Source organism: Pyxicephalus adspersus, chromosome 3, assembly GCF_032062135.1.
Source record: "Pyxicephalus adspersus chromosome 3, UCB_Pads_2.0, whole genome shotgun sequence".
NCBI classification, from domain to species: domain Eukaryota; kingdom Metazoa; phylum Chordata; class Amphibia; order Anura; family Pyxicephalidae; genus Pyxicephalus; species Pyxicephalus adspersus.
In genome coordinates, this window is record NC_092860.1 from 47,329,710 (window position 1) to 47,357,657 (window position 27,948).

The 27,948-nt window shown below is 35.6% G+C and overlaps 1 protein-coding gene across 1 annotated transcript in view; it reads left to right on the forward strand.

Annotated features, from left to right (window-relative positions):
* Positions 1 to 27,948, forward strand: part of GRIN3A (glutamate ionotropic receptor NMDA type subunit 3A) — a 165,321-nt gene that overhangs the window by 96,854 nt on the left and 40,519 nt on the right. The window contains exon 4 of the mRNA XM_072404441.1: positions 25,618 to 25,763. Coding sequence (XP_072260542.1) covers positions 25,618 to 25,763 — 146 coding nt within the window. The remainder of the gene's footprint in view (positions 1 to 25,617; positions 25,764 to 27,948) is intronic.

The following is a 27,948-nucleotide window of genomic DNA, read 5'->3' on the forward strand; positions in this document are numbered from 1 at the left end:
ATGTGACAATGTTAATACCAATGCACACTCCATGTCAATTTTATGTGACATTGTTCAAGTATTACCTTATTTTGTAGAGTAGCATTTTTCAAATATGTTGAAGAAGTCAGCAATTTTAAGGAGGCGGGCGTACTTACTTTTCACACGACTGTAGCTGTAATCACTGCTGTATTTGCTGTGGACACAATTTCTCATGATCTTGGTGATAAGAGATAATTAGCCTAATTGTAGGGGTGTAAAAGCTAAATAGATATTATTGTTTTATCTGTGAAATTAGTTTTACATATGTTCAAACAGCTTGATTCTATATGCTACAGAGAACAACAGTGCATAGCACATTCCTAGGTTTTGACATTCGGTGCCCTACCTCCTGCCCTAGTTTTAAACCGTATCATTAATAATAGTCACCCTACCCTACTACCTATATCCCTACTATAATCTTGCTTAACAAATGTAAACTGTATGCTTTGCTTAAAGCTTTGCTTACTTTATTTCAAAACCCTAAAGATGTTTACACTTATCCACTTTTTGCTCCCATACTGCTTTATTTGAAAAAAAAAAATGTTCTGTGTAAACTACGAAATGCTGAAGTGGCTTTGGCTATGGACTCTCTTGTGCTGATTGTTCCGGTAGTGTCACGTGGTTGGTTATCATGTTTCTACATGTAAGTACAGGCTTTTCCTTTTGGCGTTGGGTGCTTTTTGTACCAAATAAATATATTGTGATGGGGACAGGGGAATTAAAGATAATCTAATACTCTTACTGAATGGTCGAAGCACAAGAATTTTTGTGGACCAACCTCTCAGTTTATAGTGCAATCCTGATTTTATATTTCAGCTGACATGTAAAATCCAGAAATAAAAATTTAAAAAAGGCACATAAGCTTTCCATTACTTTCAAAGAAATATATTAGTTAATAAAATGTTTGTTTAATTGCCTTGGGTTGCACCCAGCATACAAAATAATATGTTGTAATAAGCTATATACATAGTAATAAGTCTAGGGGTCTCCACTGTATGGCTATAACCATATGTATCAATTTTTGATTATTTCTGTAATTTGCATTGCCACGGAATATTTTTACAGCAGTCTTCAAGGAATATTTACTAAGCTAAAACAATAAAAAGGTGCCAATTACAGAACATTCATAAATTGGGTATATAAACCCTGGAGAGGAAAAAATTAGCACACATATGCACATGCAGTCAAATTAAAACGATCTATATCCAGCAGAAAAAAATAATTGATTGTTGTAATTTTGTAATTTTTTGTTCCTTCTAGACACATGTCTAGCTCTGTATCTCCTAATTTTCTGGTCAGAAGTATTCTCCCCCAAAGCACATGGTCAAAATACTTCTATTTCCTCACGTCCTGTTACATGTTTAGGCAGCTCCCACCACTTCCTTACTATGTAGGTAATATTTTTCTGGCATTAAAACCATTTAAATAAGGAGATTTTAAAAGAGCTGGAACATAATGAACACCCAAGCTCCTAATTGCAAGTTAACTTATGTTTCCCATATCCCAACTGGAAGTTAACTGATATTTATGCAAAATAAATTATTAAAAAATGAAATATATAGTCGTAGCCATACATTTTTACAAATTGTATGATTCGGTAGTAACCTGAAACAAAGGTGCATCTTGTAAATCTAAATTAACAGGCTAATATTACCATGATATCATGATATTAAAGAAGTGATGTTGAGATACCCTTTTTTTGTTTCTTATAACCTTCAACCTAATGAAACAATTTAATGCTGATTCAGAAAAGGAAGTGTAGTACAATAAATATTTATTCTGAGATTATACTGGAATCTGTCAGTCCTTCACCCAGAAATGCTCAGAGCTAAGTGTTTTACATTTGTGTTTCTTAACTTGCCTTTACTCCATCTTTAAGTGGATGTCCTTGGGACCTAAGTGGACATCTGATTAAGGTTAAAAAAACAAATTTATCAGAATCAACTTGATTTGTGTACCCAAAGGTAATCAATTACAAATCACAATTTACCAACAATGTTCAACTCACATTGACTTCATTGGGATCATGGAAGTGTTCTAGTTGGGTGAACCTTAGGTAACATTTGGCAAACCAATCGCAAATTGAAATTTGTCTGATCCATCTATTCTTAAATACTTGCAGCTGTGGAAATAAAAAATATATATTCTGCTTCCTCTTTTCACAAAAGTCACTCTATGCTTTCAACTAAACCTATTTAGTCTACGCTCCTACTGGTTGATTGTTATTTGGCCATTTAAAAGGGCCTTGCATTAAATGAACATGCCTTCTGCCAGGCCTGTTATTAGATCTACTAGAAGTATCAACAGGTCATAAACTATTCTTGGTGGGATTTAAAAAATAATGTTGTAGTATTGCTGCTGACTGACTGCATCATATATGTAATTTTCTACTTTATGTAAAGTTACACTTTAAAGACTGCATCATATAAGTAATTTTTTAATTTGCTCATACTTTCACATTATCTGCAGTATAAAAAAATGGGTTTTGGCAAATCTGTCTTGCAGGTTGTGTAAATCTCAAGACTTGCTAGATTTAAATTTTAAATCATTTGGCAGGTATACCACCCGTTTGCCTGGAGTTGGGTGTTAATGGATAAAATGTAAAGACTTTAACTGTTAACTATCAGTTAACATTTCCCAATGGTTCATACATAAAAAATATACTTCCAAAATAATTTGTGTTCCTTTTTTAAAAACAGAATTTAATTAATTTTTATCAATAATTCTAATTTGGCAAATCCTCTCAAGATCAAAACAAACAGAAGGATCAAGCCATAGAAAACACCTTTAATGCTAGAATTTATCTCCAGAGCACGTAAATTTCCTTTGTCTTTCATTCTCTTTCTAGAATAAATTAACATAATCAACAGCAAATTAAGAAATCAAATGCTTACATTTATGTTAACGAACCAGTGTTTTCATCATTCTGGGCTGGATTGTTAATGGGTCTTTAGTCTCCAGCTTTGTCACCCCCATCCCAAAGAGCATTAATTTGAGTTCTGAGAAAATGAAAATCAAAACATTTAAACTGTGTATATTTGCTTAGCACTTTGTCATTTCTTATGGGGATATGCTGAAGTTTTAGAAATTGTAAACAGAAAGAATAAATAAACTTTCATGTGATGAAATTGATTTAGAGAAATTGGGTTTCAAAAGGTACAGTCACTACGGAGAAGATATGCTATTAGGTCTGAAATGCAACTTCAGGCTTTTTGTCTGGAAACACTGCTGATAAATGCCAATAAAACCCTAAGGCAATTTTTGTTTTCTTTATAATTTTCTTCATTTATTAGGTAGGGAAATACAGAGATTTCAAGCTAACCCATAGGTTAACTGCAACATAAAATAGTTTGAAAAGTGTAATATGGAGCCAAAATAACTGCATTAAATGCAATTTATTAAAACTGAGTGTATATGTATATAAATCATGTTTGCCTAGAGCTTCCCAATCCACAGTGGTGAAAGGCATGCTCATATATAGATATTTATATACATATGGAAGGTTGGTTCATATATGTACCTTGCATAGCCTGGAGACTTGCCTTTGTTCCTGGCAACTACATCTTCTTACTGAAGTATCAGAAGTGAGATTTGGAAATCAGAAGTACAAAATGTAACCCCTGCTCAGTTTCAATTTAGGAAATTTTAAAACCCCAAAACATGAAGTGAATGGAATTATGATGCGTAAACTATACTAAAACTTTATTTTGTTTTCTGTGAATCTGGTTTATCATTTCATTCAGGCAGAATCTATCTTAAAGAATGTTCCACAGTAAGTCTCCCAAATTAAAACTTTATTCTCAACTGGAGGGTAGAAAGTTAGTGTGGAACTTTATTTTCCTTGATGGGGTTGAACTTTTGCCATAATCAGCAAGTATGCACATATTGCACACACATACCTTTTTGTAGGTACCCTGCATCGATTACAGGTTCAGGAACCTGCCAAAGCTGTATCTTCACTGTCAACCCTACCAGGTCCAAAAAAATCTACATTGGCAATCACTGATGATATAACTTCTGTGTGTCTGCATGGTGCATGTGCCGTGCAGTGTAGGCCAAAAATCAAAAAGCCAATAAATACCAGGAAAAAGTTTTTGCATGTCTCTTCTGTCAAAAAACCAGGTGTTCTCAGGTGACTTTTTTGGGGGGTTAGTTCAGCTTTACAGCAGAGATAGAAGTAAACTGGTCAGGTTAAGCTGTTGTAAACTAAGGTTTATCTTCAGTAAAGGTAACCCATAGTATTGGCATTTCTCATAGGCTGCAGTGACAAGTACAAATGGGTTAAGCGAAAGTGCAATTATACTTTAAAGCCCTTTATGCTTATCTTAAGAGACTGCATACAAGATTTTTTTCAGAAACATAATAATAATTACAGAAAAGATCCCCATGAGCCAGTTTATAAACATATCTGATTTGGCTCAGTGGTGTACTTACATATTAAATGAAGATTGTATTCATGAGCGTAAAAGGCACAGTGTTTTTTGTTTGGTAACACAAGGATCACTGCAGAGGGACTGCTTTTTTGGATAGTATGAATTATACTATTACTGTTATTCATTGGTTTTCTAAGTAAGGACTTAGGTGAAAAATATTGCTTATTATGCCCTGGCAGACAAACACACCATTTCATAACTATTAGTGCAATCTCTTTATCTTTCTGCTAAGTGTTTGCCAAACAGAATAATTACAGTTAGAATCAACACTGGTGTCCCTTTTTTCCTTCTCTCAAAGTGTTTTTTTTATTTCCCGTCTAAGCTTCCCCTCCCGATCTCTATTCACTTAGGTAGCCCGCAGAGTCCTTGCCAGTATTAATCTTTTTCCTGACAGCACAGAGGCTAGCAGACTTATAATTTGGGGCTGGTATAAAATTTTCTGTGAATTTGAACCTCAAAACACAGTATTTTATTGGCAGCTATCTATAAAATTTAATTGGTAACCTGTTGTGTTTAAAAATATAATTGAGTGAAATGGCACAAGAAAACCCATACCTTGAAAAAGACCAGAAGATATTCTGACATTTTAAAAAAAATGATTTAACAAATGCAAACATATCTTTGATTATAATACATTGTATAGTGCATTGAACTGGGAATGGTAGATAATCTGTAAAGCTTTTTTCACTGTATGTGTACTCATTGGGAGTTTACTGTTTACTGTAAACTCATTCATCTGTCTTTGTTACTACTGACCACCAATCTTATTTGTTGTCCATATTCTTTTTTATTTGATTTGTAATTTTAGCCTTGTCATGTTTGTGAATTTCCAATAATGAATGTTTTATTTTTCCAGGAAAAAAAATACATTTAAAATTTAGATTTGATCCTAGGATATTTTTTTTTAATATCAGTGATTATATTTGTAATAACTCATGTCTTAGTAATACACCATATAGGTGTGGTGGAAGCAGTTGTACAGAAAAGTATTTTTGTTTTCTTTTGAATTACTTGGTTTTCTATTCTTGGACCATTGTGGCAGAGGGCTGAATACTGAAAAGGAGTGCAGCAAGAAAGCACTAAAGGAAAGAAGTAAATAAAAAACACAGAAAAAAGTGAAAGAACAAGTCAACATTTTCAATATGTTATGTTACATATGCAACAAGGCTTAAGTCAAGGTCCCACTGGGTGCATTTTTAGGGACCCAAGCAGTGGGACCAATATCCATACAGAAAAATATGTAACACTATTTAACTGGCAGTAAATTGGCCCTAAAGATGACCTATCAGCTTTGCAGAAAAATCAAAAAATATAAAATGAAATCTGTGGGGGAATAGACTTGCCCACTGATAGGCTTCAAAACCAAAACTGCATCTACTAGCTTTTAAAACATTTGTATTGATATGATTATTTATGAGTTTTATTCTATACTTGTTATTTTTGTAAGCAAACAATTTATACCATTACATCTTCTGTAAGTACAGGTCTTAACCCAACTGCTTTTAACATTTTTCTCTTTGCCCATTGAAACGTTGAGGACAATTTTAAATGTAATTGCTTGCTTAGATAGATTTTGTAGTAATTTTATTTTTTCATATCATGTTTTCTGTATGTTGGATAAAGCAGTAGTGTAGGGTCAGCTTGTGAACTTCAGCAGTGACATCCCAGTAACAATTGGTTACTGAACAATAAAGCTGGTATTCATGTATGCCTCCCTGGGCTTTGTATACTATTAAATTGGTGTGCACCATTAACAATAAATAATGTTCTGTTACAAGGAATGCACTGGAGCAATATTAAAACAATTCCATATTGTAACAACCTAAATTCCTTGCTTCATTTAGAAATATACACTGTTTTTTTTCCTTGTGTTATATTTTATTAATTAGTTATTCTGGAGATTGCTGTCACTTAGTGTTCCACAAAGATGTTAGCTTTACATTTTATAGAGGTCTGAATTCCCTGGTAACACTCTCTAGGCTTGCAGTGCCTCTCCTTGCAGATGGATGTGCCCTTTAACTATGTGGGCCCTGAAAATGGAGAAGATTATGCAGCGGAGAGCAGACATATTAATAGATAAAATGTGTGTTCTGATATTATCAGAATGTTAGTGATCAGCAACTTGTACCAAATCTTTACATCACATATGTGTAATTGATTTACAGTAAGTGCATGGAAAGCACTTTTCTATGCCTGCTTGCTTGTCTGTTCATTCCATATGCAGATGTATCATAAAAAATCAACTTGCAGCTTTGGGATGGGGTTAAAAGGACTCCCAAAGGAGTTGAGAAATGTGCATCAAATTTTAATATTCTTGTATATACCCCATGTATTGTTCCTGCCTATTAGAGTATCAAATCTTGCTCATAAAGATTTCAGGTTTCATATACAGCAAACAGCAAAGTTTAAACAATAAAAGCTCATATCACCCATCTTTCTCTTAGCTGTACATTAAGGCAAATTATGTTACTAGGACCTACTTAACTTTTTGTGAAGTGGATCTGTATGCAAGTGTTGCATAGTTTGGAAGGCTTAGTTTTTTTGCCATTGCTTTTTGTGCTCCCTATGGGGAGATTCACCCCTCTTTTTCACCCCCTATGTTTTTATTGGTCACCACTGGCAGTGAGAAATAAAAGTGGCAAATTCAAAACCCCATGAGAAAGAGAGAAAACTTCCAGTGAGCACCCATTTGTTGCATGCAAATGTTTACCAGGACTCAACAAGTTTTAGATATGTTTGTGGTGGATGGATCAAAATGTAGGATAACTTGTAGTACAGAATAATCCAGGGCCATTTTGTGGCAGATTTCTGCTTTCATATCTGTGGGAAAACTTGACTTAAATTAAAGCAGAAGTAAAATCCTTTCCGTAAAAAAAAGGAAGCTATTAGGTCTCTTCTGCCATAAATCTTTTTGCCCGCTTGGCAGCACCTTTTTTGTTTTGGGAATAGCTTAGTGTACAGGCTCAGCACATTTCACAGCTCCCATGAGCATGTGCAGGTGTTATGTCTTCCTCACTTGCTAAGCATATTTGTATATGATGGTGAGTGCTGAGATTGAATACCCTTCAGCTTTAAATTAAATAAGTTCAATTATGAATGAGTCCTGTGATATGGTAGCAGTCTTTAACATAACAGTCCTTTGAAATTGGCATCTAACTCTCATATTACAATACTAAGCCGAAGTCTCTTGTAGCATGACACCTCTGCCTTGTTAAATGGCAAATGTCAGCTTTGTCTTTTCAAACTGACGTGTAACCCAGAAGCAGTAAAAGTTGGTTGTGGGAGTTTGATGTGAAATTCTGAAGGTTGAGTTGAGTTGCGGCATAGCCTAGTGCACAGAAATGTAAGCAATGTTTTATTGAAAACAGAAAAAAAGATAGGAATTGAGGTCAAGAGCAACTGAGAGATTCTTTACCAGAAAAAAAAGAAGCAATATAAAACATGATAGAAACTGTTTGCTTCTAATGGACATTTAGAATGAATTTATGATCTTTGTCAGTTCCCATTAGCTCACTGCACAAACAATCTGCAGGGAATACAGAATTCTATATTACATTTTTTATTTCTGGCGAGTATAAGAGACAGAAGGAAAATTACTTATGGTATATGTACCTATGGTATATATTTATCTGGATGTCTGTCATATCACAATTATGTGGATGGCCACACTTTGCTAAAATTGTTGCCATTGATAAAGATGTGCAGTCAGAAAAGAATAACCACTTTAAAAGCAGTTTAATGGCACCCTAAATGCAATAAGCGTTTTTCAATGCAGAGAATGCTTTTCAGTTTATCAGTATGGCAGCCCCTCCAGTAATGACTATGGATACCAGCCATTTTGGCTTTTTATTGATGTTTCTGGATCTCTAGGTCACACTAAAATTTCTGATTGGCTGGTGATGAAGTGACATCACTGTCACTATTCCTAACAACAGTGTGCTGGAGCTTGGGCCCGGTTTAATAAAGGTCGCCAAGGCTGGAGAAGATACACTTTCATCAGTGAACCCAGGGAATCAAGCAAACCTGGAATGAATGAGTTTGAGGATTAAAAACATGGTCATTGTTAGCCTTTGTTTGCCTTTGTTAGCAAATATTTTAATCCTGGACCATAACCATTCTAGGTTCCAGTCTTGGAGAGCTTTAATAAATTAAGCCTCTTGTATCAGTCAATAGAGGATTTAATAGATGGGATAGCGAGAAAACACCGCCATCAACCAGTAACATAGTATGCATGGCCATGACAAGGAGACAATGGGGATGATTTGGGGCCATATTCACAGAAGCAAAGTACAATCTGCTCCACCAGATTACAAAGGAAAAAAAAAAGATTGCCATGCCAGCACTACAGTTTTCTTTTATCATTGCATTGTCCTTTTGATTTGTGGGGTTTCATTTTTATGTAAATTTATAAAGAATATTTAGAAAGAATACCATTAAATAAACATTCCATTGGGATAAATTCCAGTGGGTTTATGCTGGAACTGCTAGCTATTCAAAACGGAAGAAACTAGGACCTGATTGGTTTTACATGACATTGTATTGCTCTGTATAGCCTTGGATCTGTTTTGTGGTTAAAGGAGAAATTCTTTAACATCTATGACATTTTATTATTCTTCCTGTAATGGTCAGGGCAGCTGACCATTACAACCTCCCTCTGAAGCAACAAATCACTGCAATATAAATTTATTGATCACTGATCATAATAGGCCATTAATTACTATTACATGTGACCAATTCCTGCAGAGGTACAAGGATCGAGAAAGCTGTTGAATCTGGTTTCCCTAACCTAAACTAGGCCCCTAAAGGAAAAACTACTAAAATCAATTTAAAAGATTAAAAACTCCTAATAACTTGCAGATGTCATTACATTGGGTATTCCGGATGATATTGTACTACGTACAGGTAGTCCCCTGGTTACATACGAGATAGGGGCTGTAGGTCAAACCGCCCCATAAGCCTCCATCCCGCACACAAGCGAGCAGGGAGGCCCTGTTCATATCTAGGACTCGTCCATATGTTGGCTGTCCTTACCTGTATGTGTTAAATGTTTAGGCTTAAGCCTACATAATATAATTTGGCATTTTAGTGACTTATGCAAACCATACTATTGTACCTCAAAAGGTAAACTTTGAGTTTCCATGTTACTACTCCACTGAGGTGCATATCCCCAGTTATATAAAAAAGGCAAATGTATGTAGCTGTACTTTTAAGTATGTTGCATTGAAAAACAATTACTTCCTAATTACTACCCTATAAAATTGCATATATTTATTTTTAATATGTCATTGAAACCCTATGTGTCCAAGCAAATATGTATACATGTTAGCATATGCTACAAAAAAAGTAATTTGGTGCAAAACTGACATTGACATGTTACTGTATGATGTAATACTTACCCATGATGTTCTTTTTTTTCAGGGGTCCCAAAACCATGGTTAGTGGCCCACTAGTGGGCCTCAGCCATCTGACAGATGGACCATGGCTCTGGCAGGTGCACCCCCCAGCAAGGTCAGAAGAGGGACCCCGCTTGGGGGGCGCATCAGCCAGAGACACAGACCAGATCTTTCATACACATCGCAGGCTTAGGGAGGTGGGCAGGTGGGCAGGTTGTGTCTCTACCCTTTCTCTTATCACAAGCACAGACCTTTGGGAGAGTGGGTGGGTTCTGACATCATGACGTCATTCTGGGTGGAAGTTTCTTCCAAAGTCTATTAGATTAGTTGTCCGTGAGTTCCAAAAGGTTGTGGACCACTGCTTTACTTGATTACTCCTCTGGTCCTTATGATGTTAGGGTGGTTACAAGACAGGCCACATCTAGTCTCATATATCCAGGTAATGCTGTAACCCTGGTCCATATAACCAAAATACTAAATTTCACATAAAAATATAATTCCACATGTTTGTGCAGGACAATGACAAATCAAGATCTACATATTAAAAATGAAATGAAGCCTATTTTTTAACAACAATGCTTGTTGTTTAAATCTGTTGTATAACAGCAGTTATGTTGTAGCGCTTATTTTCCATGTATGACCTCTGTGCTCTTTCTTGATTGTACATTTTGTTTTTATATCCTAGTGGAGAAGAAGGGCAAACTTAACAACTGTAAGAAGGCAGTGTTAAAAGCACGGCAGCACGAGGAGTGCAATAAAACCTGCATTTTCTTCCTTACAAGCGATTTGAGGCTGTTTTAAAGTGCCACCTAGTGACAAATACATAAAACTGGAAGGATACAGTTCAAGAAACTATTTGTTGTGTATTAGCTATATACAATTCCATAATGCTACGTAATAGTGTTTACAGATATATAGTAAATAAATCTAGTATACAATGGTTTCGTATAGATACTGTATTTGTAATGCATACTACTTTAGTAAAAGAAAAAAAAATAAATAAAAAGGATTATTTAAAATGAGGTAGCAATACAAAAATAAATTAAAAGACTCCATCCCCAGTTCAATCATTTCAAAGTCAATTTTTTGCAGATGTGTCTACAAAAATCAAAAAATATTTTATTATTTTTGAAAAGACTACCTTTGTCCGATCCAGCTGTTATCATGATCATGGCACCAGCATCCACAGCAGATTCCAGTGGCTATACGCACATATAGGAGATCGTCAAATCTGATTGCCGCAGCAGATGTTGCTGGCCATTTATACATGCCATCATAATACAGTTTCTGCTGAAGCTGTGTCTCCTGTTCTTTCACAGTATTGTCACAGTGAAACTGTGCTGTGAACCATTAACACACACATGTTGTACCCACTGGGGAATCAATGAGGGATCAGGAGACAAACTTTTCAATGTGTCAGATTCTAAGAAAAATTGTTGTGCTTGAAACTCAAAGAAATACAGTTTTAAAGTGTGAATGTGTCCATGTTTTACTTATCCTTACCAAACATTATATGAACTTTAAAACAAACTATCACTGGTCTCTCTAGCTGCATGTACCATGAAATAAATTATTTTCCAAGATCACCGCTGGAACTGTCTGGAAAAGTCAAGTTGGAAGTAGGTTTCTAGACGCTTACAACACCTGCTCCTTAGATGAGTTGGTAGGCTGTTGATGTTCTGTTCACAAAGGTCTCTTGTGAACTTTGAAGACAAATATCCCCCCAATGCCTCTAGCTGCAGATGTGAATGAGGACTTGTTTTGGTCCACTGTTACAAAGATTTAAAATAAAAGGTTTGACCACTTTTAACCCCCAAAAAAATGTCACCCACAAGACAGTGGACAGATCCAGTGATCCTGAACACTGTAATCCTTCATCCATTGCACATGTTACATTTTTAATGGTCTTGAACACTCATTATAGAACACTCATTAAACTTCTATAGTATAGAAGTTTATAGTATTCATATAGAGATATACATGGCAACTGCAACCATACCTTTTTGGTGCTTGTTGAGGATTTAGGATTGCATTGCTATGTGGATCCATAAACAAATACTGTGACCTTTACAAATTAACATCACTGTTGATCTTGCCGTAGCGTATGGCATGTGCTTGCATGTTCAGACTCAACCGAGCCTTAACTGAAGGATCATCCTAAAACATGAAGCAATAAATCTTCTATTAGACCAGCATCCATTTGTATACAGAACAGTGCATGTAGTGTACTTGTGTTATATACAATTGTTTATCCAATGAGATGAACTTAATGGTGACTAAAGCTTAACAAATAGTTTCACCGTTGTGCTGGGCAAATTTTATTGCCATGAAATTTTATATATCACTAACTGCTTTTACAATATGGTCTATCTTGATACTACTTTTATGAAGTCCTATCAATTATTATGTAGACTAAGCTTTAGGTAAATCAATCACAGCTCTTGGCAATTCAATCTGTGCATACTATGTAATAAATGCTTGAACAAAAACTGTACTTTCACAAAAAAATCAAATTGCTGATCAAGCCAAATTGAATATAAAATTGTCTTTTATTTCCACACTGATGAAATCCAATATGGCAATATAGAACCTTTTTGCACAGTTGTGATATAAAATGCTTGGAGAAATCTAATGTTCTGCATATTTAATTGGCTCACTGCTTTCTGTTGTAATCTACACTAAGATATGAAAGAAATGTCAAACCTATTAAAACCTAATACCCAAAATGAGAAATATTGCAGTTTACCAGCCCTACCAGGCTAATTTCGGTTTTAACTATTATGAGGGAACATCATCGTCGCTATAGGCTGCTCTCTTGATTTAGACTACAGATACATCCTCCTCATTTTATGCATATCAGGTAAGCAGTAGAGCCTTATGCATCAATACGTAATTTTATTTAATTGATGTTAATTAACTTGTGGACAAAACTAATGCAGCCACCACACCTAAGGAATGATACAATTCAACATTTTACATTTGTTTAATGTTAAGATATAGTAGGGCTACACACCAGATCTTCTTATATGCCGTTGCACCAGAAAATGCTGGGTCTGAAAGTCTTTCTACAAAATAAGTAACAAGCAATTGATTGTCCATTATCACTCGAGTCTATAAAGAACATTAATCACTATTAATTCCCTGCTACCCCTCACCCCATCCCCAGGTCAGAACATAATAGATTATACTTATCTGTAATCCTACTGTCTTCTCCTGAGATCTTCAGTGTATACCCTGCCAGCCCCATAAAGCTTTGCTGCAGACATCTTATGACAAATGGACTTCCCATTGAATAGAAATTTACAATGTAAATGGCAAGCAGCCTGCAGAATTCAGAATATTTCTATAGGATCACAGAGCAACGGGGTTATAGCTAAGTATTGCCAAAATGAGAGTATCCAAGCAAAGGTAGAGAAGACTGCAAAACTATTGTGTTCTCTTTTGGCTGGTGGTTATTACCATATAAAGTAAAATCATGATGTATATTGAATTGTAAAGTTAAGATGTGCCATGTTGATAGACTCCTGCCCAAGAAAGCTGAATGCTGTAATTATATCAAAAGGTGCTTCAACAAAGCAATAGTTTAAGGGTGTGAACATTTATGCAACCATCTTTTTGTACATTTTTTATTTTTTTTTTTTCAATTAAATGGTACAGGTTATAGGTCACATTAAAGGTGGAAAACGTTTACAAAAATGATTTATTTTCGTTTATTTTTTTGCTTTACAAAAACCTGGCAATTTAACAGGGTTGTGTACACTTTTTTTATCCACTGAATATTAGTAGAAATGTTGGTGTTGATTTAACCTTGCTATCAAGCTCTGAATGACAAATAAAAACCTGCAAGAGTGCTCACAAAACAAAAATATGGGAAATGTTTAATATTACAGTTGCCCGTTTTAAATATTTGATATGAGCTTTGATATGATCACTGAGCAAGTTCTCTCCAAAGAGATCATAACATTACTAGGTCATATGCTAATTTCCAATACTTCCAAAGTGTATGCTTTTCTCTGTACCATTTTGGTATGGAACAGAGTCCATTAACATCTTAGTAATTGGCAGACAATCATAATAGTTGAACACCATGAGAGGAATTCATTAAGTGTAGAAAATCTACTCCAATTTGTGTCATTCAAAATTAAGTAGATAATCTCTACAGAATAAATTCAGAAGTGCTTTTCTTTTATGAGAATCCGTTAATATGTGTGGTTGGTATACAATTTTCTTTTTTTGTTAGTTACTTATAAAAATTATAGTGTACCAGTTAATAAAATCTAATCTGCAAATGGAAAAGCTCTAGCTGTAAACTGTGAATCTAAATTGGGGGTCATCTGAAATACCCATTACAGGTCAGTCATTTTAATAATTGGTCCCATTATTAAAACTAAGCAACCTTTTATAGTAAACTCTTGGGGCATTACGGCTCTTAGAATAATGTGGGATTGTACAGTAGACTCCATATAAGATCCCAAAAAAATCTTTGGGGTCTGAATATAAATGAATGTTATTTATTCCACTGCAATTTTTTTCTATATAGGGAATGTCTGGCAAGAGAAGATTGCATTTGGACAGATTTGCCCATAGTTCAAAAGCACCTCAATATGACATGCTGCATCTAATGCAATACAGCTCAACACATAGCAGGGGCTATTTGCTAACCTGCATTTTATGTGCTTTTCACACTAATTTGTGTTGTGATAAACAGTTGACAAGTGCTTGATGTAATATATACATGTTTGTGTGGGTATGGTGATTTCCTTTTTACTTTTTTTGATGACTTTGTTGTAAACAGATTTAAACTATGCATCCCCACAGTATGTATTTAAAAAAGGCGCTCATAACGTTCCATTTAAAATATATACTCATTTAACAAAATATACTAATATAATGATGCAACACCATTCAGGCTTATTTATCCCCCTGCATTACACATTACTAGTGTTGCTAGAGGAATGCAGTTACAGTATTGGGATTACAGCAATATGGAAATCACCTGCAGCAATGGCTTAATTGCTTGCGGTAATATTTTACACTTGTAGTACAATGATCCCCAGAAATAAAATTTATCTTAGGCTGGGTCAACATGGACAGTTTTAAAAATGCATTAAAAAGTTCCTACCACGTTTATATGCGTTTTTATGCACTTTTACAAGCGTTTTAAAGCTTGACTTTAAAACGCTAAAACCTTTTTAAAAAATGCCTATGAATTGCCACGATTTTACATAAGCGTTTATAAAACTTTTACTTTTAACCCTTTCAGGGAATGAGTACAGGCGTACATAAAACCCCTTACTCAATCTCTGACAGGGTTAAAATATTTTTTAAAAAAATAGGACGAGACTTTAATGTTAAGGTATTTTATTAAATGTGTGTGTGTTTGTGTAACTAAACTTTTTTTTTTTTACAGGTTATCCCAATGACAAGATGACTCCCACGGCTGCAATCATGACATGAGCACAGCCATGGGACTCCTCCTGACAGTAAGGGATCGCAGGGCACTAGGGGTTAAATGAGGACAAGGCTCTCCATTCACCTCTAGTGCTCTGTGATTGGCTGAGGTTTTCTGTTTCTCAGCCATTCAGCACTGGACTTGAATGGGGAGACTGGTCCCCATTCATCTCTAGTGCTCTGTGATTGGCTGAGAAATAGAAAACCCTGATGACAGCTCAAGTATCATTCCTGCAGCCGTAGAGGAGAACAGAACACATGTCACAGCTGCTCTAGGGCTGTTGGAGCAAACAGGGGAGCGGAGCTGTCAGCATAGCAGAGCTCCGCTGATTGCTCTGCTCCCTGATTGGCTGAGGAAAGGGAAATCCTGATGATGCTGAGGCTGTCATCAGGGTTTCCTATTTCTCAGCCAATGACAGAGCACTAGAGATGAATGGGGACAAGTCTCCCCATTCAAGTATAGTGCTGAATGGCGGAGAAACGCAATACCTCAGCAAACCACAGAGCACTAGAGGTGAATGGGGAGCCTTGTCCTCATTTAACCCCTAGTGATCCCTCACTGTCAGGAGTCCCATGGCTGTGCTCATATCATGATTGCAGCCGTGGGAATGCATGGGGATTTCAAACATGGGCTTTAAAAGCCTCAGGTTTAACGCTGGGGAAACAGTCCGTGTAGACTAAGCCTGGGGAGAATACACTTTCAGAAGTGAAGCTGGATGATCCAGAAAACATGGAATGGGTTTTAAAAACTAATTTGCTATTTGCAAGCAAACATTTGGAATCCTGGACCAGATCCATTTCAGGTTTGCTGGATCACCCAGCTTCACTGATGAAAGTGTATTCTCTCCAGCCTTGGAGAGCTTTCATAAATTAGGGCCCTAGTGTAATAATTGTATAAGTATTACATGTATTTATTTTTATTTTTAGCCAAGCTTTAGTAAAACAATATAACCCCCCAGTTGAAATGATGTCATGCACATTGCATATATTGCCAGTGGTAGTATGGTTGTAATATTGTTAATGCCCCGCAGTCAGAAATAAAATTACAAATGGTTTTAGGCATGTAGGTTTCACTAGTTTATGTACAATCATAAATCTATCTACTTTTACCATGAGACAGAATTACTTTGAATGATTCATAGTTCACAACAACCTCATACTTTTGTGCCAGTCTGCATCATAGAACTTTTATGGAGGAACAATTGCAGTAGCCTAGAAAATCATATAAATGGCAAGACCACAGGGCATGAGGCACATCCAAATAAATTATTATACATGTTTTAGTAGCTAAACAATATTACTGGCCAGAATAAAATGCTCTTTGGTATTCGGATCCCATAATACCCATCATAACAATACTGTGAGGTGAATCAAAACTACCGGTAAGTGAATCAAAACTAATTTTTGTGAGCTGAAAACATGTGTCTGTGTTTATATTTATAATTTACGTAAAACAGTGGACTCAGAACAGAGCATATAAAATGTAGAATAAAATAGGATAGGATTCAAAAAAGGGACAATACCAATATGACTTTTATATATATATAAAAAATGTGATACATGACGTACAATAAAGCTAAAAAAAGCAATTCAAATATGCATTAGGATACTTTGTCTTCTTATGTAATAATAATATATATATATATACAGGTAGTCCCCAGATTAAAGATAGGGACTGTAGTTTGTTGGTTTGTTCTGAAGTTGAATTTGTATTCAAACAGGTACATTATTTTAGTCGGAACAGGTACATTATTTTAATAAATGCAATTAGGACAGATGTATGTCTCATGTGACATCTTCTGGGTGATGCGGTGGAGTGATGGATTCTGGGGGCGGGATGTAATCTGCTTTTAAATTTTTTTTATAGTAAAATACACTACAAAACATATAATAAAAGTATAAAAACACATTTTAGTGCACCAAGCATCATTGCCCAGTGCCCTGATTTACATTTTGCTCACTATTAGCCCTGACCTTGATCTGACCTTTTGATGATTTATAAATCACTTCCTGAATGTATCATTTCATCACTTTGTCTTTGACCTTGATTGTTCCTGAATGATTGCTAAAGACAACATAGCATCTAACAGGCATCTCGCCGGCGCAAGCGCTGTTTTGGAGGAATTTGAACGCAGCGATAGCGATTTGGAGTCTCTTGTGGAATCAAGCGATAGTGATTCACCAGGAAATTTGTCATCAGACAGCGAAAGTGAACTGAGCGACCATTCTGGACCTGAGGTCAGTGCTGTGCGCACATGGTGTCCTATTGACCTTGATGCGGACCAGGCAGCATCCCCCAAGATTTCCATTTACCGACGCACCTGGGATGAAAATTGAGGCTGAATGTGATGACCCCCTGGCATACCTGAAGTTGTTTTTGACTGATGAAGTTATTGAAAAAATTGTTGCGGAGACAAACAGGTAAGCCGCTCTTGTGTTTGCTAACTTTTTAAACATTTTTGCTATTTTCTTTTTTATGCAAACGTGTGCTGCTCTGTGTTTGCTAACTTTTTGAAATTTTTTGCTAATTTTTTTTATGTAAACATATATGCTGCTTTGTGTTTGCTAACATATTACTTGCAACCTTCACAATATAAAAGAACAAATCATAAAATACATTTTTTATTTTGTTTTATGCAGGTACGCTGGACTAAATAACAAGGTGCTCCACACCTGAGGTTTGCAAGAAGCAGAAAGTGGGAACCTGTTACCAAGGATGACATTTGGCTTTTTTTGGGCCTGGGGATCCTGCAGGGAGTTGTGGACAAACCCATGCAGAAGTGGTACTGGTCCAAGAATAAAATAATTGCCACTCCATTCTTTGGCACAGTCATGCCAGAATACTGATTTTCCCTCATCTTGAAGCACCTGCACTTCGCAAACAATGAAGAATTTGATGAGACTACCCATCCTGCACCAAAACAGAAGAAAATTTGGGAAGTGTCCCAGATGATTCTACAAAATTTCCAGCAAACCTATGTGCCAGAAAGAGATGTCATCATTGACAAAAGTCTAATGGCTTACAAGCCCCTAGATCAGGGCTATTGTGTCACAACTGACAATTTCTACACCTCTCTTGAGCTTTATGAGTTCCTTCTGCAACACAGAACACATGCGTATGGAACCGTTAGGGCTAACTGGCGCAACCTGCCAGCACTGTTTGCAAAAGGGAAGCTGAAGACAGGAGAAATTGTTGCCTGGCAGAAAGGAAAGATGATGGCCCTGAGATGGCGTGACACAAAAGATGTGTGCCTGCTGAGGACTGTCCATGATGCCTCCACCGTTCTGGTACACACAAAACGTGGGAAAGAAGTGATGAAGCCACAGGTGGTGATTGACTACAACACCATGGGAGGTGTGGACAGAGCTGACCAAGCCATGACATTCTACCCAGCGATGAGGAAACAGCAAAGGAAGTATTACAAGAAGATTTTCAGGCATCTAGTTGAGCAGTGCCTATGGAATGCCTACATTCTGTACAAAAAAAATAGTCAGAGGCCTGTGAATCATTCAGACTTTATTTTGCAAGTTTCCAAATCCATAGTCAGGAACCACCAAACACCATCCTTTGGTATGAATAGATCTGGACGTCGTGCTTCCACCGTTGTCAACCCAGAACGCCTGACCGGTCGTCACTTCGTTGAATACATCCCACCAACCCAGAAAAAGGCGGCACTTACAAGGATGTGCGTGGTTTGCTGCTCAAAGACCGATGACAGAGGAAGGAAGAAACACAAGGAAACCAGGTTCTACTGTCCTGACTGTGATGTTGGACTTTGTGCAGCACCCTGTTTCAAAATCTACCACACCCGGGATGTCTACTAAAAATGTAAAACCCTTTTTATTTCTAAAATCTGCATTTAATTTATCTTATTATTTAGCAATAATATTGCACCCTTGTTTGGAAAATTTTAATGAGAAATTTTTGATAAAAAAGCTTTTTTTTTTGATAAATTACATTGTTGTGGTCTAATATTTCATTATTTTTTAAAATCATGATTTATAATTAGGTATTATATTATAATTTTTGATTATAATATAATAAATAAATAATATTATTATACCCGGGAGTTAATTCAAAGAATTACAGGCCCACAATATAAACAAAAATTTCTATGAAAAAAAAATAGGATCACTTTTTGCATCAAAAAACTGACAGAATGAAAACACTAGGGGGGTAAAAGAGTTACAAGAACTTGCAGAACAGCAAAGTCATGCAAACCGCCCCTCCTCCCATCAAGCCTCCTGCACACGAACAAGCAGGGAAGCCTTGTTCATATCCAGGAGTCGTCCGTATGTCGGATGTCATAAACTCGGGGACTACCTGTAAAAATAAGAATGATATACATGCTAAATATGTATAAACTACATAAATATATTACACAATATCTTAAAGTGTCTACCTATTTACCTCTGTACTATTTGACTTCTCCATTGTACATGAACTTCTACCATGCACCGTAAAATTAAAAAATAGATTCCACATAAAGAGTAAGAAATAATCTATTTTTAAACGGAATCAGAGATTCCTGCAAACATTCCCTTGTGGGAATCTTCCAGGTCCATGTGTTTCAATGACAGTAACTGATCCCCAGGAAATGAGGGAAAGTCAGGTTCCCTGGTTTATAAGTGGAGTCCTAAGGGTATCTTTAGCCTTTTTTGGATAGAGTTAATAAGGATAAATACCATTAGAACAATGTCTGTTTATTTCCTGTCCCAGAGAAGCAACAGAAAGTGATTGGAAATATCTGAACGTGAAGGAAATTACACTCTCACACAGTTGTCCCCCAAACAGGTGTATTTATTACAGAATTGCTCTTCACCTCTTGTTCCAGTGATAACTCTAAAATGTGTGAATTGGCCTCACAAGAACAGTGGTCACTAGTACACATAGAGTAGTGGATCCCAAAAAAAGAAAAAAAACTTATCAAAAAACTATTTTTTCATATTCTATACAAAACTCAAACGTTTTGCCTAGCAGTACACTTTAAACAGAAGGTCTTAGAGTGCCTTATAATTTTTCTGCACAATTTTTTCCTCTATAACCTCTATTACCACTGCACTAAGGATTCTTTTTTCTTGTACTGGTATATTGTGTACATAAAAGAATGTTTCATTTTGTTAAAATGTAATAAAAATGCTAAACTGACATTTAGCTGGACAAAACATGTAGTGTTGAGGGGTTATGTCCTAGTATGCACAGAAGTCTGCTTACTTCTTTCTTTTTCTTTTTTATTTTGTTAGCATTTAGCAATGTTGGATAAATAGGAAAGAACAGTAGAGATCAGTTATAAGAACTTTTTTTTGTTGTTATTTTAGAGGTCATTTTCTTGTGCATAAAAGAGTTGACATTTTTAGATGTTTTTTTTAAATATTTGCTGCAACTCTCTGCTTTTACCACTATGTTGAAGTTAAGATTGCTTTATGAATATATAAAGAGTGTAGTCCGAGTATAGTACCTTCATGTGCTAAAAACAACATTGTGTTAAAAATTAAAAATGTTCCTCCATACGTTTTGTGTTATGAGGAAAAACAATATATATATATATATATATATATATATATATATAAATATGTAATCCAGTTGCTGAAAAGGTAGGATTAGAGCAATAACAGTTTAGGTGGGAAGGACAACCTGCTTGAAAAACAGAATGACTCAGGAAACATAGTCATTACCATAGTTGATGTCCAACTTTTAAAAGTACATGAAGGTATTATTAAAGTAACGCTTGAAGTTTGTTTTCAATAAATATACTGTTTTATTTAAAAAAAAAATTGCCTCAAGGATATGTAAACACAAAACAAAAATTATACATTCATACTGTACATATATGGCAGTAGGGTTTTGTAAAGGTATATTATAATATATAATAAAAATGTATTTTGGGAGAAAAGGTCGATCTCTGGTGACTTCTGATAGCCTTCTGAAGACCTGGTCACACATACATTTTATTGTTGATCACAATGGCAGTCCTGCACCATGTTAGCCATTGATAAATGCAAGCAGAGGTCAAAGGACTGGTCTCTCTGCATCTGATCTTTCCTTCTTATTAGTGCCTTGTTCTGCACTGCGTCTTTGTGTGGAGCCAGCAATCTTATTAGAAGCAGTACTTTTTGTAGGGAACTTCAGCAAGGAGTAAGCAGTAAGCAGCACAGTAGTGATATCTCCAAATTACACTGCAGATCACCTGAGACCAGCAGTCGGAGGCAAAAGTGTCCTAAATCTCACACTGCAGATAAACAGCTATGAAAGATGTGTCCACAGAAAAAGCATCCTTCCATACCAAGATTTTTTTTCAGGAGGATTAATTAAATAAATATTCTTCAAGGTATTGCTTAAGCAAAATTACCATTTTTAAATATATTGTTAAAAACATGGCAAATCTTCATGAGTTCAACTTCTCTTTAATGCTGTTATTACTATTTCATTTTCAAACATAAAAAAAAATCAAGTCCAAGCATTTTCTGAAGAACAATTTTAATTTGTTGTTTTATAATATGGTAATGTGTACTTTCATTAGCAACACCTGCTTTTTATGCATGATTCACATATAACCACCTATATGAGTTATTACAATAAATGATAAGATAGTTTTGATCATTTGAAAAACATTTGGCCATATATATTTTGCCAGCCTTATAGGCAAATCTGCTATTTTCTAGTTGCATAGTTAGGTTCCAAAAATACACTCCAGTGAGTTCAATCAATATATATATATATATATTTGATACACATATATTGGAAAACCTACAAATACTATAGTATTAATATTTACTAATAGTTCTAGAACTATAGGTGTAAAAACCCTAGAAAAAAAGTCTCTTCTCAATCCCATGGGGATATTCCCAGGGTCAACAGACTCCATGTCAATGTTCCATATTTTATATATGGACACTTTATTTTGCTACTACTCCATCCATCCTCTGAACATGAATCCACAGTAAACATTTCTCAACAGATCTGCACTTTCTTTTTTTTTTTACTCTGGCCAAAACTGTGACACAAATAAGGAAAAAATAAATGCAATAGTAATAAAACATAAACATGACCACAAGACATCTTTTCTGACCCCTCTATATGAGATTAATTTTATCAGTACACCAACTTGGTTGGTTCCATGATTTAAAGATGTATTTCACGTTCTGTTTATGGTTGGAATGGCTGATAAAACTAGACATAGGGTATAATTTAGTATTTGTCAAGTCAATGGGTAAGAGTGCATTTTATTAATGCTGATATTTCACGCCTTATATCTTATGAACTGGTTTATTGCAGGTGTTTTCAGCCTGACAGGTGCTAGGTGACAATTTATTGCACAGAAGCTTTAAAGGCCTGGAAATATTTATTTATGTACATAGAATGAAAAGCCAGAAAGAACAAGTCAGGCAGGGAATTAAAGGAGAAGTGCAATGCAAAACATGAAATTGTGTTATAAAAGAGCACTATGAAGAACGGTTTATCTATTTTATATTTGTAAATTCTTTATTATAACTACGCTTTTTTGAAAATTAGCTTTAAATACACAGTTGTTTGGTATTGCTTTATTATGCTTAAATGTAACACAGCAATTGTGCAAATTTACTGGGAAGCAACTTGTAAATATTAGTTCAAGCAATATTGCAGTTCACAACTCCAAACCCACATATGAAGTTGTCACTAGACTACTTCTTTAAAAAAAAAGACAAAAGCAATCTTTGCAGTCATAGTAATTTTTACAAATGTTACGTTGTTTTGGTTTTTTTATGCAGCTGGTAGGCAGTTCAGCCTCATTGTAATCATCTGGCTTAACCTGAATTTTTTCTAGCAGCACTTACCCAAAAGCACATACCCAAAGCATTAATTTTCATTCATTTAGGGGGTATATTGTTGCCCCTAAGGTACGGTAAGCATTTGCTGCTAGGGTTACCTTTGGTTAAGGCAGGTGGTTACAGAGTAGCAGAATAGCCTGACAGATGCTCAGTATTAATAATCTCTTGGACTTGTTTTCTACCATATTACCTTTCTCTTTAATCTGCGTGTATACTGCACATCCTAATTTGTGCTGTGCCTTGGGGCAGTTTGCAATACAAGTACATGAAATCCTGAATTTAGTAATTAAAGCCTAAATATGTATGTGAAAAAATATGCCTAGGTGCTAAAGAAGCTAGGAGACAGGCACACTGATTGAGGAACAGTCAACTAGGGCCTGGTAGATTTCTGTGCTGTCATATAAAAAATACATCTATTACTTAATATGATATCTCTGTTATAGATATTCTGAATTCATAGTGGTTAACTGGCATTTTTTTATTAAATCATAGCATGTGATTCTATATTCGATAAAACCTTTTTGTGTTTGAATTCACTTTTTTTCAAAAGAAAAAATGTCAGAGGGTAATGATTCAAAAAATGTACGTTTTTACAACAAAAGTAGGCTGAGAGCATGATTATAAACACGTCCATGAATTAATATGACTTTTTAAATATAATTGTAAGCTATTTTATTAAATAACATATTTGGAACATAGCGGATTGGTACCAAGATCTAATAAACAGTGAAGTAACCAACACAAAATAAAAATGCTGTAACAAAAGAGGTGTTATACTTTTGACACTCTTGTGGTCAAAGCAAAGGCATTTGGTTACATCCCAATTAAACAAAAGCATATCGGCAAAACTAAACCCTCATCCTAATCCTTAGCAAAGGTCATGTAACCAGATGCCCAGATTTTTGGTCACATGACCAGCACTAGAGGCATCATAAAGCAAAATGTTTCTTAGAAAAAGAAGGCTTTTTTTGTGGACCATAGCCGTAAACTTATTTGAAAATTCATGCTTTAGAACGTGTCAGTACTTTTTATTAAAGAATCAAATTAAGAGAGATAATATGCAGAAGAGTGTCTGTCACTAATGGGACCTAAACATATGGCAGCCTCAAAAAACCTTGATATTATGGTTAAATCACAGTATGTTCTGAATGGCAAAACATCAGCACTTTGTTCTAATGACAAACCCTGCACAATATAAGAGGAGTTTGTAGGGTAGAACTTTTAGAATTCCATTACCTTTCTGCAGACTTTGGTCTCTCCAAAGGTCTACACCTTTTACACACCTGGTTTTAGAATAGTCAATGGACATGCAGCATTTGAAGTTATGTTGTGTACAAGTCATTACCAAGTTTTTGTTTAGTGTATTTTGTTTCCAGTATAGCTTTTGAAATAGCTGCTTCTCACAATTTAGAAGATGCAAAGCCTGATAATACTGGTGGGGTCTGGAACAATTGCATATAAATGCAAGTAAAGTAATTCTGCCCCTTGTACATAAAGAGCAAAGAATTAACACACCAACCATTGTGCTGCATCTTCCCTTTCCTCCCAGCCACTGCATGTGTCTGTGAGTGCAAAGAAAAGGGTTTTTTCCAAGATAAATTTGGTTGGAGCATGTACATTACCGAAACATGAGAGCAATTGATTGCCTTCAGGTTCTTAGGCACTCAAAATTCATTTGAACAGTAATTAATCAGAATTAAATGTTTAGTTTAAATCAGTATTCAAGTTAATTAAAGTTGCAACAAGATGAATAGCAAAGTCAGTCGTCTATCAGCATCTCCGGAGAAGGACCCTTGTTTCCTAAAAAATCAATTGGGCTTTAAAAAAAAAACTAATGTTTTGCACTGCATGGTCAAAGCAAAAGTTTACTCTTTTAAAATACTTTAAATGTAATTGAAAAATATGATTTATTTATTAGATTTAGTTTGCTTTTTGAAAGATCCTTATTAACTGCTATGTAATCTAGGTTGTGGTATTATATAATTGACCTTTATTTTCCACTAACAGACTGTATGTTTCAGAGCATTGGGTTTTGCAGTAATAAATATGATTAACCAATTCACATTTTAGTAATGCTATTTTGTGGTTATTTTTATTGTTTTCTAATATAAGCACACTGACTGACTTCTTTTCCTATAATGTCATAAACGTTTTCTTCTTTGATATCTTCACAAGGGTCCCGACTTGTTCTTCCAATTCTTCCTTGAAGTATGCTGCACATCTTGGTAATAGCAATAGGCCAGTAGTTAGAATAAACACTAACAAGCATTTGCAGCTCTCGTTTCTTAAGTGCCATTTATACATAAAAGGAAAAGTCCTATATTTAGTTTATGATGTATAGTTGCTGCTTTCAATGCTTTCATGTTATTATATTACATTTATCTCATGTTTGCATCTGTAGCCTCCTAAATACCATTTCATCTTTGATTGTCATTTATGTAACAAAAAAGAAAATGACATCTCTGATTGTGCTATAATCCAGCAATAACAGTTTAATCTTTGTTTTATAGCTTCATCATCCCTCCCAGGGGTTCCGCTTTGGAACAGTGAAAGAGAGCAGCGCTGAAGATTATGTGAAGAAAAGTTTCCCGGAGATGCATGAATACATGCGGAGATATAACACGCCCTCTACCTCGGAAGGAGTTGCGTTCTTAAAGTAATTTACATCAATACTGTTGCTATGATTTTGTTCCATCTCCTGGTGTTTTGTATATTTCAGAATAAGTACTTTTTCCAAATCCCAATGTCTGCAAACAATTAACGCATTTTCATATTTTGACATTTTTTAAAGTAGGATAAATAAGTTTATAGTTTGAAATTAAACATAAAAAAGGGGGAATATTAGTGTATTTTTACTGGGCATATATTTTAGGTTCTTTTCCATTTCATTTTTTTTCCTTTTTGCCTACATTTTCTATTGTATTAAATAAAAATACTTATAGAATAACCACTATCAGCAGTGTTGATTAGCCACTACAATAACATAAACCTATCTCAATGTTTCATTCCCAGTGCACCCACACACAAATTATTGATACTTTGGATATGATTTATTTAAGTTTTCCAAGACTAGAGAAAGTTGACTATCATCAGAGAACCTGGGTGATTAATCAAAACTGGAATAGATTTCTGTCTTCTTCATTTGTTATCAGTTGGTAGGTTCTTCTCCAGTCTCTCAGTTTTTTCATATATTTACTCTTACTCTTACATTACTTTTTTAGACCTAACATCCTCTTCTCTCCTAATTTTTTCATGACCTGGGTAGCTCCTATGTCAGCAGTCCCTCCCATATCCACCCAGCCAACTATCATCATCACCCCCCCCCAAAAAAAAAACCCCACAATGTGTTTGGAAGAAATTAGCTGGGGTCAGCCATTTATTAACAACCTTTTATATAAAACATTACGAACATAAATATATAGAAACAACACATATGTATATATATATATATATATATATATATATATATATATATACAGTTTAATATGTTTTTATATATATATATATATATATATATAAACTTTATTACAATATACACATTTTTAACAACCTAATTTTCACTTAACCTCTAACACTTCTGAGCACCCCTTTTTGCAGATCCAGGAAGGCACCCCCCCAGCACCCCCTTGCCTCGAATTCCGATATCATCCCTACACCAAATTCCTCACTGTCCAACAGTTTCCATAAAACCTGCCTTCACCATGATGAGTCCTTTTACCAACATTCCATCATTAACCAGACCCCAACTGCCCTAACACAACCAAACTTACTAACAGACAGACTACCCCAAGTTCATTGTGGGCGGGCGGGAAGTTCACTAGTTAGCCAACTACCAATGCCCCCCTCTTTCTGTCCAGGCCTTTTGAATCCTCCAGACATCTCTGCACCCCCAGTGATCACCCCACTATAACCCACACCCTTCTCTTCCTGCCTTAACCCTTACATGAATGGTTCCTATTAGCACCAAGTCATGATGCCCCCGCGCCTATACTGTCTTTTTGTTTTTGTTGGCTCCTGGCCTGCCTTAATGGTGTGGCAGTCCTCAGTGATTCAGAGAGCTAATGTGAGGACATCAGTAACACTTTCTGCATTATTACACTGAGTGCAGGTTGCCAAGTTCACAATTGCTCAGGCAGCCAGTCCATAGGCCCCACACTATGTTGTTAATATTTTGAGAACCTTTTGTGGTGTACTGTTGGAACAACTTGACATTAAAGCTAAAAACTGCAGAAAAAGCTACTTCTTGTCTTGTTGTAGGGGAACAAAAAAAGCCCAGAGTGGAGCTTTAACCTCCACATTTAACATTTAAAAATACTTCTAATTTTACATTTCCCGCCAGTCCCACTGACGCACGCATCATGCCCGCACACATGTCCCACACCTGTACAGCATCCGCATCCCCTAGCCTCGCGTCCCCAACACTCACATGCCGGGATGCAAGGCTAGGGGACGTAAATGCTGGGCATCGCCAACAGAAAGCTGCTGCCTCAATTCCACCCGGAGCATGGCTCGGGGTTACTGCTTTCTGTAAAGAAATTTCAACCCGAGCAGTCAGGGGGGGTTAATATTGGGCTTGGTGAAGATGGAGAATGCTAAGTAAACAGGCTCTATTCTTCGAATGAATTATTAAATATTGCAGCCCCTAGGTATATATATATATTATTAAAATTATATTATATTATTAAAAACCTAGACACACTAGGGAACTTTTTCATAATTCCAAGATTTTGTTCAGAATGAACACAACATTTTTCACATTGAAAGTATTTTTTTTTCTCTAGACTGATAAAAGGTTAAATCCTTTCGGGTTGCTTTACTACACTTTGTCAATCATCACTGCC